The 15,391-nt window shown below is 37.5% G+C and overlaps 2 protein-coding genes and 1 long non-coding RNA gene across 4 annotated transcripts; 1 reads left to right on the plus strand and 2 right to left on the minus strand.

Annotated features, from left to right (window-relative positions):
- Positions 1 to 1,770: 1,770 nt before the first annotated feature.
- Positions 1,771 to 11,740, plus strand: LOC119990528 (RNA cytosine C(5)-methyltransferase NSUN2-like). The gene is made up of 15 exons (XM_038836496.1): positions 1,771 to 2,020; positions 2,108 to 2,196; positions 2,927 to 2,993; positions 3,090 to 3,205; positions 3,713 to 3,779; positions 3,919 to 3,967; positions 4,315 to 4,400; positions 4,606 to 4,862; positions 4,950 to 5,005; positions 8,645 to 8,730; positions 8,870 to 8,962; positions 9,853 to 10,162; positions 10,304 to 10,845; positions 11,135 to 11,369; positions 11,448 to 11,740. The coding sequence occupies exons 1-15, from the start codon at positions 1,838 to 1,840 to the stop codon at positions 11,684 to 11,686; spliced, it is 2,475 nt and encodes an 824-aa protein (XP_038692424.1). The 5' UTR covers positions 1,771 to 1,837; the 3' UTR covers positions 11,687 to 11,740.
- On the minus strand, positions 5,014 to 8,626 carry LOC119990550. The gene is made up of 3 exons (XR_005466063.1): positions 8,002 to 8,626; positions 5,794 to 7,265; positions 5,014 to 5,057 (listed from the first exon to the last, which is right to left on the minus strand). It is a non-coding gene; the product is annotated as an uncharacterized LOC119990550 (long non-coding RNA).
- Positions 11,741 to 12,210: 470 nt separating the features above from the next.
- LOC119990536 (ras-related protein Rab11D-like) lies at positions 12,211 to 14,485 on the minus strand. 2 transcript variants are annotated; one of them, XM_038836516.1, is made up of 2 exons: positions 14,121 to 14,485; positions 12,211 to 12,871 (listed from the first exon to the last, which is right to left on the minus strand). In XM_038836516.1, the coding sequence occupies exons 1-2, from the start codon at positions 14,351 to 14,353 to the stop codon at positions 12,430 to 12,432; spliced, it is 675 nt and encodes a 224-aa protein (XP_038692444.1). In that variant the 5' UTR covers positions 14,354 to 14,485; the 3' UTR covers positions 12,211 to 12,429. The 2 variants fall into 2 exon arrangements, with proteins under 2 accessions (XP_038692444.1, XP_038692436.1); XM_038836508.1 differs by having other exon boundaries at positions 12,211 to 12,877; positions 14,121 to 14,478.
- Positions 14,486 to 15,391: the final 906 nt, after the last annotated feature.

Here is a 15,391-nt window from a genome sequence, read left to right on the forward strand (position 1 = left end):
TTGATTTTGTCTCGCTTTTTTGACATTAATTTAATTGATTAGTCAGTTAGTTAATCGTTCGGTTCGATTTTTTTCGAATTTTTTGTAGCCCTAGCTATAGATATGCCAATTGTCCCTAAAATGTATAATTTAATACAAATTCTTTCAAGATAATAAATGGTTGCTTTTCCAAGCAAAAGACACAAGTATTGATTTTATTGCCTATTAACATGGTCAATTCAAGCATATAGTGGACTCGAATGAACAGTCAATGACTATTCCAAAATTCAATTTTTGAATTTATTGTCATTCATGGGTCATCTTATCACGGTAGGGCCTAAAAAACGCGTTGTTAAGCATACGTCATTTGATTGGGATTATGTTAGACCGATGTACGATTATAGTGTTGACAATGCGAGCTATATAAAGATATATGAGAGGCTTACCTTACATATCCGAAAAAGGAGAGATTTTTTATTGTTCATTTGTTTGATAGCACAAGAAGTTGACGAGGGACGAGGATTTTGTGATAACAAAAGGGGCAAGAGTGGATGTAATTGGTAGAGAAGGTGCGTCATCAATTGCGACACACACAATATATCACGTTTTTATAGTCTTATTTTCTACATTTACATCGCTTCTTTGCAAATATTTACTCACCAATATATTAAATACTTAATTTAGGTATATCTCGGTGTAACCAATGAGCGAGAGCTCGATTGGTAATCGATTGGGTTAGGTATATGCGTGTCCAAAGTTCAATTCCAATGAGAAACAAATTTCTCAATGGTATTTAAAAAAAAATGTACATCTCGGTATAACCTGGTGATCAATAATAACATTTGCTATTATGTAATGAAATGTTGTGTTTAAACCTTCAAAAAGAAAATATCAACTATTGAGTAACATAAACTCTTCTTATTTTCTGTAATGGTAGGTGACCACTCTCAACACATGATTTTTTTACCCAAATTGGGAATTGAGTAGAATGTGCAACATCTTATAAACATCATTGAGATTTGGTATCAGATCCAACTTCTTATAAACATCAGTATGCTAAGACTTGCATCTCACATCATTTAGAGGTAAGATCGATATAATTTATAAGTAAAAATATAATATCGCTACTAAGAGACTACTTTAATCCTTTTAAATGTCATCTTAAAGATAAAACCATGTGTATCTTAAGCCCAAATCGAACAATACCTCTTCGAGTTATTATGGTTGAATTTATGCGATATTTTTACGAGTATCCGATTTGTAACACAGTCTAAAGTTGATCGAGTAGGCAGAGAGTCATTGTCATTAAAGTGGTCCAATTTTATGATTTATCCCCTTCAATGTTGTCCAAATTGGGGGAACTAAGCTAGATGTTGACATTAAAAAAAAAAAAGAAAAAAAGAAGAGGACATATTGGCCTTACAAATCTCGGATTCAATTGGGGGACACGTGTCAAACATCCAGCGGCTCGATTGAAAAATTAATGGATCTTGCCCTACTTTTTAAGGGTCGGTGACCTTTGACATATCCCAATCCCATAAAAAAAATACATGGATAGTGGGCAGCCGATTACATAAAGATAAAACATCAGAATATAGTTATCGATAAGAAATTATATGTAATATAACTGGGCTGTGCCTTTGGATTTGGGCCCTCGGGGACGTCAATGTAATTACATCGGCTTAAATCTCAAACCCAGAGGAGAAGCCCACTGAGAAAACCTTTGAAGCCCAAGGGCCCAGCCCACGTTGGACCTCTCGAGCTCACGGGCACAGAACTGAAAAGAAGGGAGGCGAAAGCCTAGCAAGAGTAGGCGCCAACAAGGAGTTCGCAATTTAGCAGCAGGAGGTAGCTGACAATGGGCGGCGGCGGAAGAAGAGGAAGGAACTGGAACAAGTCTCGCACGCAGAGGAAGGATTTCAAAGAAAACAGAGAGAATGTCTGGAAGCGCCCAAAAACCGATCCATCCGCAGATTCAAATGCTGATCCCTCTTGGCAACCCTTCGCCACCCAAAACCCGGCCTTCGATGAGTACTACAAGGTTTATATCTACATATCATGAATACATGAGCGTGATTCTGTGTATTTTGTCTTTTTCTTTGTGATTGTTATGGGATTGCGATGGTAGGAGCAAGGGATAGTAGCGCCGGAAGAGTGGGACACTTTCATAGAAGTTCTTCGAAGGCAGTTACCTGCTGCTTTTAGGATAAACTCCAGGTAAATTTTGATTTTAACTATTCATTAATGTCTTTTCGTATTGATATTACTGTGTTTAGCTTGAAAATTTATAAGAAGCGGTGCATTTTAAGGTGAGGTTAGTTTGTTCTGTGCGTTGGAAGCTTGGAATTCTGGTATGGTTAACTAAAGTAAAGAAAACAATAAGAATGGCCAAGTAGGCTTACTAGTTTAGTTAGAATGCCCGTTGTTGATATTATTTACATAGTTATATTAGCGGAGGAAGAGTTTAAGGAAGGAATTGAATGCTATTTTACTTTTTTTTTTATTGGATAAATGGAACAATAATTGAAGGTGCTAAATGAAAGGCGATTTTGGATGCTTGAGTAGATAATGCGTTGATAATTGGATGTTAAAAATCTTAGAATGTGGCGTTAGAGAGAGTTGAATTTTTGAAAACCATGTTTTGCAAACATCCATATGAACCTTTTTGGTTTATGAAATGAAATTATGAACTGGATGCACTTCCCCAGTTCTCTCTTGATCCAAGAAGAAAAGATTGATGTAGCAATCTTTATAGTGGATTAGATTGTGGATTCTGCTATTTTCTATAAAACTACTATTTTATTTGTAATTTTAGTAAGTATAAAGTTCGTTATTCACTGGTTTCTGCGAATTCAATATCTGCTCATAGATTTTACACGATGCAATATTTGAGAGTTTCTACTTAGTTGTAAACTCATTGTGCCAATTCCCTTCTCCTACCTTGCAGTAGCCAGTTCTGTTTGGACATCCGATTACAGTTAGAAAACGACTTTATGATATCTCTCCAGGCTGAGGTATGTTACACCATTCATTTTTTAATTCCAATTATATGATAATTATGTTGCTCATGCTGGTCCTTAACTTCCTATTTTTCATCACCCTTTTGGCAGTCCATTGATGGTGATGAAGTGGAGGCTATCAGACCATTGCCTTGGTACCCTGAAAATCTTGCATGGCAATCAAATTTTTCCCGAATGCAGCTTAGGAAGAACCAAACTCTTGAGAGGTAAATCATATAATTTGTGGAGATAAATACATTTTTGACTATATGTATGGAAAAGTGAAAAAAAAAATGTGCTAATTTTATGATTGTAAAGAGGATAGCAGTAATAGGATATTATACTTTTCACATCGCCAAAAGGTCTGCTAGTGTCACCAAGAGATGCGAGATGGTATTGGATAAAAATGTTCTTGGGCTCTATCCCGTCACTCGCTCACCACCATTATCTTGACAATTTTCGTATGCATGCCAGCATTCCTGAGTGTTGTATTAGACAATGAATTGCTTCTTTGCTTCATCCTTGTAAATTTCTTTGCAAGTGATTGGTTCACTATTAATGTCATTCCCTAAAATGAAGATATATTAACTTAATATTTGATGAATAACTACATCATGGACATAATAGTTGCTGCAAAGGCTGTTTTCTGCTTCTGTTCGCTGAGGAATTTACCGATTTGAATGATCGGAGGAGATCTTATATGTTGTTTTGTCACATTTTCAACTCATATGTAGGTTCCATGAGTTCTTGAAGCTAGAAAATGAAACTGGAAACATCAATAGACAGGAGGCTGTTAGCATGGTCAGCCATCATTACTTCTTTGGTTTTCTATGCTAATTTTCTGTTGTCGTATCTTATGCAATTTTAAGATATTCAGATTGCTCCAGGTTGCTTATCGTAAAGGTAGGTATTTATGACTTCTTGATTGTTTCCATTGCAGGTGCCTCCTCTCTTCTTGGATGTACGTCCAGATCATTTTGTACTCGATAGTAAGCAACTTATGTTACAGTTAATTACACGTTTCTCTTAATGTCTAGTGCAAGTAGTGTATCATCACTTCGAAACCGATGATACTACTTCCTTGATTTCAAACCTTTGAGCTTCAAAAGATATTTCTAGATGGAGGAAAAGTTTTCTTGCAACCATGTTGAAAATTGTTGTTGCATTGTTTATGAGGTTTCGGTTTAAGAAACTTGTACTGTGTTGTCATCGTCATCATCGCCAAAGCTTAAATCACAAATACTTTGTGATGAGCCACATGAGCCTGCAGTAACAGTAATATAGTTTATCAAAGCTCAATATGTTGTTTCCTGACAAGCTAGTTACTTTATCGCAGTGTGTGCGGCACCAGGTTCAAAAACTTTCCAATTGCTTGAGATCATATACAAGTCAATGGGATCGGGGTTACTGCCCGATGGAATGGTTTGTTTCATTTAGTTACTTGTGTTTCAATGCTATTGATCTTTATTTATTTTTATCTTCGATATGCTCTGTATCTTAGGGAATATATTGGTAGCTACAACGTCCTTATTTCTGCTTTTGACTATAATCTTGTCCTAGTACGCTGTACATGACTCCACATCTTCCAGTCTTTTTGAAAATTGATTTATCTTCCTTTTCTTAATAGGTTATAGCAAATGATCTTGATGTGAAGAGATGCAATCTTCTCATCCACCAAACAAAAAGAATGTGCACTGCGAATTTGATAGTTACGAATCATGAAGCTCAGCACTTCCCAGGGTGTCGGTTAAGCAAAAAAGCATGTGACATGGGAATAGAATGTGAACCTAACAGTAGTCAACTTCTCTTTGACCGTGTCTTATGTGATGTTCCCTGTAGTGGGGATGGTACGCTTCGCAAGGCTCCAGATATCTGGAGAAAATGGTTATTTTCATTGTTCCCTGTTCTGTTGCATATTCATTTATGTTTTAAATCAGCTTTTGGTAGATAAAACTGTTGTCCTTTATACAGGAATGCAGGATTGGGAAATGGGCTTCATAGTCTTCAAATTCAGATAGCCGTGCGAGGTAACCTATGGAAAGCCTTTTAATAGATATTTCCGAATGGATTTGTAGTTCCCTGGTTTTACAAAGTTCCATTTGGAAATCACTTTCTCATTGTTGCAAATCGATTGTGATATCAGTTTCTTTGAGTCCCTGTGAGAATGGACTTGATTGGTTGAAAATGTCAAAAGTCAATACTGATGGCTAATATGGTTTGAAATAGTCAACTGTAAAACCTGAAAGTTCGTCACATGCATGAGCTTGTCTATCTTTCATGTAATTGAAGATGACATTCTGTTTCTTTGTAAACTCATACACACTGGTGCAGAAACTTTGATTTTTTTTCGAATGGAAAATAGCCAACTTGGTGAAAACATTACATTAAATGCACTCTCTCGCATAAAAATCTCTCCTCCATCCCACTGTACCTGATCAACAGGTTGTGAAACCAAGTACCTTGTATATTTCCAAAGAAAGATGCCATCTCATTAAAAACCCTATCCATCCTTGTTGTTGAGCAGTAACCAGGGGGGCAATAATTCAACTATGTTTTGCTGATTCCCAAGCATGGACAGGTAGAAAAAGCCATCAGTTCTTTAGATGTTCTTGCAGTAGCTCAAGGAATGGCCACATGGTTCTTATGATAATCCAAAGTTCTGTAGTCCACTCGGTGAAGAACAATATGGTTGAGAATTCTTTTACCTCTTTCTTGCATAAAAAAATGTATCTTTACGATGATATGTCTTCCTCCTTTTGAGATTATCTATTGTTAGAACTTAGAATTCTATGCCATGCTACTTCCCACCTGGCACCTGGTTTTACAAAGTTCCATTTGGAAATCACTTTCTCATTGTTGCAAATCGATTGTGATATCAGTTTCTTTGAGTCCCTGTGAGAATGGACTTGATTGGTTGAAAATGTCAAAAGTCAATACTGATGGCTAATATGGTTTGAAATAGTCAACTGTAAAACCTGAAAGTTCGTCACATGCATGAGCTTGTCTATCTTTCATGTAATTGAAGATGACATTCTGTTTCTTTGTAAACTCATACACACTGGTGCAGAAACTTTGATTTTTTTTCGAATGGAAAATAGCCAACTTGGTGAAAACATTACATTAAATGCACTCTCTCGCATAAAAATCTCTCCTCCATCCCACTGTACCTGATCAACAGGTTGTGAAACCAAGTACCTTGTATATTTCCAAAGAAAGATGCCATCTCATTAAAAACCCTATCCATCCTTGTTGTTGAGCAGTAACCAGGGGGGCAATAATTCAACTATGTTTTGCTGATTCCCAAGCATGGACAGGTAGAAAAAGCCATCAGTTCTTTAGATGTTCTTGCAGTAGCTCAAGGAATGGCCACATGGTTCTTATGATAATCCAAAGTTCTGTAGTCCACTCGGTGAAGAACAATATGGTTGAGAATTCTTTTACCTCTTTCTTGCATAAAAAAATGTATCTTTACGATGATATGTCTTCCTCCTTTTGAGATTATCTATTGTTAGAACTTAGAATTCTATGCCATGCTACTTCCCACCTGGCACCTGGTTTTACAAAGTTCCATTTGGAAATCACTTTCTCATTGTTGCAAATCGATTGTGATATCAGTTTCTTTGAGTCCCTGTGAGAATGGACTTGATTGGTTGAAAATGTCAAAAGTCAATACTGATGGCTAATATGGTTTGAAATAGTCAACTGTAAAACCTGAAAGTTCGTCACATGCATGAGCTTGTCTATCTTTCATGTAATTGAAGATGACATTCTGTTTCTTTGTAAACTCATACACACTGGTGCAGAAACTTTGATTTTTTTTCGAATGGAAAATAGCCAACTTGGTGAAAACATTACATTAAATGCACTCTCTCGCATAAAAATCTCTCCTCCATCCCACTGTACCTGATCAACAGGTTGTGAAACCAAGTACCTTGTATATTTCCAAAGAAAGATGCCATCTCATTAAAAACCCTATCCATCCTTGTTGTTGAGCAGTAACCAGGGGGGCAATAATTCAACTATGTTTTGCTGATTCCCAAGCATGGACAGGTAGAAAAAGCCATCAGTTCTTTAGATGTTCTTGCAGTAGCTCAAGGAATGGCCACATGGTTCTTATGATAATCCAAAGTTCTGTAGTCCACTCGGTGAAGAACAATATGGTTGAGAATTCTTTTACCTCTTTCTTGCATAAAAAAATGTATCTTTACGATGATATGTCTTCCTCCTTTTGAGATTATCTATTGTTAGAACTTAGAATTCTATGCCATGCTACTTCCCACCTGGCACCTGGTTTTACAAAGTTCCATTTGGAAATCACTTTCTCATTGTTGCAAATCGATTGTGATATCAGTTTCTTTGAGTCCCTGTGAGAATGGACTTGATTGGTTGAAAATGTCAAAAGTCAATACTGATGGCTAATATGGTTTGAAATAGTCAACCGTAAAACCTGAAAGTTCGTCATATGCATGAGCTTGTCTATCTTTCATGTAATTGAAGATGACATTCTGTTTCTTTGTAAACTCATACACACTGGTGCAGAAACTTTGATTTTTTTTCGAATGGAAAATAGCCAACTTGGTGAAAACATTACATTAAATGCACTCTCTCGCATAAAAATCTCTCCTCCATCCCACTGTACCTGATCAACAGGTTGTGAAACCAAGTACCTTTTATATTTCCAAAGGAAGATGCCATCCCATTAAAAACCCTATCCATCCTTGTTGTTGAGCAGTAACCAGGGGGGCAATAATTCAACTATGTTTTGCTGATTCCCAAGCATGGACAGGTAGAAAAAGCCATCAGTTCTTTAGATGTTCTTGCAGTAGCTCAAGGAATGGCCACATGGTTCTTATGATAATCCAAAGTTCTGTAGTCCACTCGGTGAAGAACAATATGGTTGAGAATTCTTTTACCTCTTTCTTGCATAAAAAAATGTATCTTTACGATGATATGTCTTCCTCCTTTTGAGATTATCTATTGTTAGAACTTAGAATTCTATGCCATGCTACTTCCCACCTGGCACCTGATAATTGATGGTGGTGTCAAAATTTTCTTGATAGCTCTTGAAGGAAAGTTTCCACCACCTCTTGCCTCATATTTGCTTCTCAAATACTTAACATAGGTGTTCACCGAATCACCATGAATAGCCCTCTCCTCTTCTACTTCCACCATAGGCAATCTTTTTCTTCTCTAACAACAACCTCATTTGCTTTCTACCAAGTCTTTGAAAACTCCACAAATACGTCTATCTCCAAATCAAAATCTTTGCTGGATAAAGTGAATACCTTAAGTGACACTGCCCCCATTGACCACACTTCTAAGGTCTCTTTGTCCAATAAAGAGTCTTCGTTCTTTTCCAGTGGGTATCTAAATTTTTCCTTGAATTGTTGATGTGGGGTCTGAATCTCAGAAAGGAAATATCAGTGCTGAGAAAATTGGGGAAAAAGAAGCAAACAGAAGAACTATTTCGGGTGGTTATATAAATTATAAAAGTCCTTTCTGGTGGAAAACCCAACTAGATATCTCACTTCTGAAAGAGGAAAACGAGAATGGATTCAAGTTTGGGAAAAATCGAAAGAAAGTCAATTTTGTGAACTCCTTTAGGTTTCTATTTGTTCTGTTTAGTGCAAAGTGCCATGATTACAGCTCTTGTATTCATCGTCCAGGAATATCTTTGCTTAAAGTTGGTGGACGGATGGTTTACTCGACCTGCTCAATGAATCCAGTTGAGAATGAGGCTGTGGTTGCTGAGGTAACGTGTGCCAGTCAATAGAAAGAAAATGTCTTAACTAGATTTATGCTATTGCCATTTTGTTTCTACATCTTTGCACCCCTTTTTGCTCACATCTCTCTTGATAATTTCTGATGGCACTAATGTTCATTTTCTTCAGATTCTGCGGAAATGTGGAGGCTCTGTAGAGCTAATTGATGTTTCTAGTGAGCTTCCAGAACTTGTTCGCCGCCCTGGTCTCAAAAAATGGAAGGTTGGCTATTTGCCAATTTCATTCTTAAGTCATTTTTAATTTAATGTTAGAAATATTATCGTTATACTTTAAGATTTTGGTTTCTGTAATTTTATATGTACATTTATCTTCTACATTTCCATTGCGCAGTTTCTCTGATGCATAGAATATTTTGCTTCTTACCAATGTTATCAGCAGATACCATGCTTGGACATAGCATTAACATAATGGGTTGGTGAAAAATCTAGTGATTCAAAAACAAGTTATGAATTTTGGCACACTGGAAATGATAAAACAGTAAGGGTAAGAATGATCATCAATAAACGCTTAAAAAAGAGATTGTATGGATCAAACTTAAAGGCAAAAAATTGGTTTAAATGGTTTTGGCATGTACTAGTTTTTTTTGGCAATCCAGTGCGTAAGTTGAGAAAGAAGACGTGGATGGAAGGATATGGACACCATAGATTAGTGGAGAGTGGAGTCTTGAATTCTATTGAACCATGATATTAATAAATGTGGATTAGTGGAGAGTGGAGCTTTGAATTGAACCATGATATATAAGAAATTTAGTGTATTCATGTGATGTTTGGGAAAGACTTTGAAGATGATGCTGTTGCTGTAGAATATGTTGTATCATATTTGGTGATGAGTAAATGATCATAATTGATCGATGGTTCAAACAAAGTCTCGAGAATCAATTTATGTTGCAAGTAAATCTGTAAAATTGGCTCTGCCCAACATGGAAATAAGATTTTATAATCAGAGGCACTATATTATATCATATGTCAAACTATGTCAAACTGGCTCAAGCTCTGCCAAATGGCTTGCCATTCCAAATACTGAGCTTATATAGCTGTCAGCTCATCTATTTGTGTATAATTATTAAATCTTATTGTTATTTCTGCTTGCAGGTGCGTGACAAGGGCCTCTGGTTAGCTTCGTACAAAGACGTCCGCAAATTCCGAAGAAATGGGATTGTTCCCAGCATGTTTCCTTCTGGGAGAAGTGATAATGTCATATCTGACAAGGATGCTGGGCAGGATAATGGTGCTAGTTTAGAATCTGAAGATGGGTTCGATTTAGTTGAGGATTTGGTGATCAATGACTCAGACATTGAAATTTCTGATCTCCCACTAGAGCGTTGTATGAGGATAGTGCCTCATGATCAGAACAGTGGAGCTTTCTTCATTGCAGTCCTCCACAAGCTTTCTCCTTTTCCAGGTACTTTAAGAATTCATGGAAGTGAAGTTGTTGGTTGTGGTCCTGCTTCTCCCGACCCCCTATTTCTTGATGCTGCCTTTTTTTTTTCTCAATAAACATTTAAATCCAATTGGTTATTCTTTGTCCGTTTCCTCTATGCAGTTCAGGATCAAAAACCTAGTGAGATGCAGCAGAATGTGTCCTCTAAAAACCATGAACCAGAAGAAAATTTGACAGATCATATTGTGGAAGATATTGATGAGGTCGAACTTAATACTGTAGATGGTGGAGAGGAAAAATCTTCGGAAGCTGATTTAGTTGATAAAGAAACAGATGTAAGTGCTTTGGAAGTTGATCCTTGCAATACTTGTGAAGAACAAGATTCAGGGGAAACCCAAGTGGCAGTTGGTGGGGAAGGTGATTCTTTAAAAGCTAGAGGGAAGAGGAAGCTACAAATTCAAGGCAAATGGAAAGGGGTTGACCCTGTTATTTTCTTCAAAGATGAAGCCATCATCAACAGCATAAAGACATTCTACGGTATTGATGAGTCGTTTCCACTCAATGACCACCTAATATCAAGAAACATGGATAATAACCATGTGAAGAGAATTTATTATGTTTCAAAATCAGTCAAGGATGTTCTGGAGCTGAATTTCCTTGTTGGGCAACAACTTAAGATAGCTTCAGTTGGTCTCAAGATGTTTGTAAGTGTACCTGCACATTTTCCTGCTCTGCCTTTTTTCTTCTTTTTTTGCTGTCAAGATCCAAAATGATAGTACTAGTCCACTTTTGTTTTCTCCCTCTTTGGCTTCTTGTCAATTCTCTACACAGAACCATGAATGAGGTTAAATGATATACATCCCAGTTCCTGGAATGAACAAAATTGTCATTTCTTATGCTTGATGCTTGCCAAAGCTTGTTTATTCTGCTATTTATGGAAGAATTACTTTTAGGTTGACCTCTGAACGCTTTTTTCTTCTATTAAATTGAAAGGAGCGACAAACATCAAGGGAAGGAACATCTGCACCCTGTGCCTTCCGGATATCCTCCGAAGGGTTGCCAGTGATTCTCCCATATGTCACCAAACAGATCCTCTGCGCATCCCAAGTCGACTTCAAGCATCTTTTGCAATACAAAACTATCAAGTTTGCAGACTTTGTTGATGCAGAGTTTGGTGAGAAAGCATCAAAACTAATGATGGGTTGCTGCGTGATAGTTTTGAGAAAAGGTACTTGTACTCGTATAGTTGATGTAACCAGCGTGGATGCCTGTATGTATAGATTCCCTTATTATCCTTTCTTTGCAGATGGCCAAGCCTCATCAGATCCTATACAAGTAGATGCATCAACAATAGCGATTGGCTGCTGGAAGGGTAGGGGCAGTTTGAGTGTGATGGTCACTGCAATTGACTGCCAGGAACTGCTAGGAAGACTCTTTGCATGCACGGAGACTGATAAGAGCTCATTACCAAAGGAAATCAATGGTGAAGCTGAAGTGCAGGATATGGATGGGAAAGAAGAGGTTGCGGAGATCAAAACCATTTAATGGCAACCTGATTTTGAGTCAATTGCAAAATTTTGAGTTGATACTCTCTTTTTATTCGATAGACAATTTTTCCCTTTTGGATCAAATTGATATCGCAGGGTATTTGGGCCGCCCATCTCATCACATCCAAGTTTATTGCTTAGTCACTATTTTGTTGTTTTCTCATGTGGACATGTAAAAGCTGCTGGGACTCATTCGGAAAGTAATTAGAGCTAAATTTCAATTCCTGAAAACCTCCTCTTCACATAATAGGTCTCGTTTTATCTACTCTCAACCAGCCACTTCACATATCATGTGGGTATCTGGTCTGTTCTTCACCCGCTACACACACACATAATTATTATGTGGGTAAGGTATCGTATATCTAGTTCATACGACACATCGTATAAGCCATAAAATCCAGAAGTGCACACTTTTGGTTCAGTATAATAAACACACCAAAATGGAACTCAATATTCTGAAATCATTTGAAGCACGCCCATTTCTTGTGACATTCAACCTTGACTGGCTACCAGGCTTCTACAGAGTCAGAAAAGGCAGATACTATTGAATTGCAATCAGCAAAATAAGTAAAAGAGAATGTGCAACTCAGCTTTCCTTTCAACCTTTTGTCCTTAAATCAACTACCTCACATGCAACACTATGCTAAGGTAATGTAAAATACAACACGCCTTCATCCAAAAAATTGCTATAGGAATCATAAGATAGAGGAACTCCAGGCTATAGAAACTTGTCTCACCAACTCATGATGATGTACAACACATATTATTCTTTTGTGGAATTACTTGCGCAGGACCAGGAACGAGGATCTTCTTACCAGCCAGTGACGCAGGATTTCCATTACTTTGATTTTCACCAGCAGTCAGGTTCTTCTTGTTCACGATGTTGAAGATCTCTGTGAATACAGTCAAGAAAGCAGACTCGACATTGGTTGATTCTAATGCCGAGGTCTCCAAGAAGAACAGTCCTTCCTTCTGAGCAAATTCTTTAGCATCCTCAGTAGGTACAGCTCGTTGGTTCTCAAGATCGCATTTGTTCCCAATCAAAATGATAACTATGTTTTTGTCAGCATGGTTACGCAGCTCCTCTAGCCAGCGGGGGATGTGATCAAAGCTCTGGCGTTTTGTAATGTCGTAAACAAGCATTGCCCCAACGGCACCCCTGTAGTATGCGCTTGTGACAGCCCTGTATCTATTCACGATATCCATATCAAATACTGATACAACACTACATGCACAAGAATAATACGTTTGGTCCAAAATAAATCTGACATCAGTAAATAAGGAAAATATTAGGGGTGACATATGAGAGGATAACTTCAACAATTAGGCAGCTGTTATGCTTTTCTTCTTCTGCCTAGGTTTAGGCACGCAACTATGGTTACTCAATACCTAGTGAGCAGCAATAAAAAATAACATAGACAGAACAGAAACATAGTACAACTGAGGTAATGCATATCATTATATGACTGAAAGGCTTATCAGATAATAACCCTTCGGCTTGTTCAATTCAGTCACATAGGACCACTCTACAATTCAGTAAAGTACGATATCAATTCTGCCAAGCTACATTGGGAAATGACTCAATGCCAAACTCACTGACTTGATCCAGCCTGATTACCAAACCTTGAAAAAAAAAAGAAATGGACACATTACCTCAAGATTATTAGACAGGATCAAGCTTTGTGGCAATTGCCTTTGATATTACCAAAAAATATGGTTGCCATTTATTGATTTACAGCATCTATGCAGCACCATCCATCATAAAAAGGGTCCAAATAAGTGCAAATATGATCCATAGATAGAATGAGGCATCAACAAATAAAAAATACTAATAGTATACATAATGTATACATATCAATGATTTATGCATAAGCCTGTGCCGATATTACCGGCTTTAACTATTCATGGTTGGTCATATATTGTATGACAATAATTTGTATACATGTGACCAAAAATAGTATGATTTTGTAACCCTTATACATGTTTGCCTGTGTGACCAAGTCAAAGGTCCTAAAGAAATTCATGCAACAACACCAAAGTAGAACAGATAAACTGTGGGTGCAATGTCAGTAACGAGTCTCTCGATCAGGCCTTCACGCGCAATGAGTTTTAACCAATCAATACAAACCAATGCTCTCTAGATAACCCAGCCAATTAACAATGACAAAAGAAAGCTTAGTTTCTGAAACATTAGTTATCACTTCCAGGATTTAGAGAAGTTACTTATCTCTGGGCACCACATCAACTACTCATCAAGTGAGCAATTGAATCAATTCATACTGATCAAGCATCAACAACTCATACGGATATATTAGAAGTCAGATTTAACTTTAGATCACCCCCTAATTGAAGTAAAAAACGTAAATCCAGCACAAAATCACGGAAATCCAGTCTCAGCAACTCGTAGAAACAAGATACTGAGGATAGAGTACCTTTCTTGGCCGGCGGTGTCCCAGATCTGGGCCTTGACACTCTTGTGCTGGATAACGAGTGTTCGAGTCTGGAACTCGACCCCAATGGTAGCCTTGGAGTCGATGCTGAACTCGTTTCTTGCAAAACGGTTCAGTATCTGCGACTTCCCGACCGCCGAGTCCCCTATCAACACCACCTTGAACACGTAGTCTATCTTCTGCGACGCGTCTCCGTATCCTCCTCCGGTCGCCATTTCTGTTCGCGATAAACTCTGGCTGAACTTGATAATCTCCTCTTATTATCTTCTTATTTCTCCTTTGTTGAGATCAGTGGCTTCTGCTGCAGAGAGCTTTGAGGGGAAAGGCGAGGCAAATGATGAAGCAGGTGCAATCCAGTATGTCGTGGTCCACAGTATTTAAGGTGAAAGCACCAGTGGAATATGCTACGTATGGTGTCATCATAAACATTTGTTACGTGGCGTGAGCGGATTTGCTGGAGAGCAATGTGGGGGTACATGTGAGCGTGTTCGATAATAAATAATAATTGACAAATTAATAAAGTTCAAATCCACAACAATCGCGGTGTCGGGGGATGGAGCGGTGCGTATGTCTCGGGTGGGTTGTCTTTCTTTCTATTGGGCCAGGGCTACGCCTTTTTGGATATAAAACGGCGTCGCTTCCATTCTCTCACCAAACATACTCTTTAGTCTTTTCACATCGTGCTTAATTTCAAGTTGTAATCCAATGCACAAATATCTTTAACTAGAAGCGTAAACCGTCGGTTATTGGATCTTTCTTTCTTTTTTTTTAAAAAAATCGAATAATCTATCAATTATCGATGATTATTTTAGTTATTTCGATTGATTCTTTGTAAATTTTTTTTAAAATAATCAATCAATCGATTAGTTTGAGTTTCACGATTTTTTGACACCCCATCTTTAACGAAAACAAATAAATATTCAATATTATGTTGGAGTCTTTCGCTTTATTTTATCCTCATCCACCTCATATGGTGAGGCCCTCATTATGAAAATTAATTTTTAAGTTAGCAACACCTATATCATAGAATTATTTGGATAATGGTTGGTGATGAATTTTTCAGAGACTAAATCATATAAATTCGAAAGTTCTAATTAGTAATATTTTGTGGCCCCCGCGCGACCTTTTCTAACTAAAATTAGAAAGACAATAATGCTTGCAAAGGAATTTACTAATTTAGACTCGGTTAGCGTTTGCGTTAAACGGAACGACGTCGTTTAGTTGTAAAGCTCTAGGCGTCTTCTCTGCACGGC

Source organism: Tripterygium wilfordii, chromosome 3, assembly GCF_013401445.1.
Source record: "Tripterygium wilfordii isolate XIE 37 chromosome 3, ASM1340144v1, whole genome shotgun sequence".
NCBI classification, from domain to species: Eukaryota; Viridiplantae; Streptophyta; class Magnoliopsida; order Celastrales; family Celastraceae; genus Tripterygium; species Tripterygium wilfordii.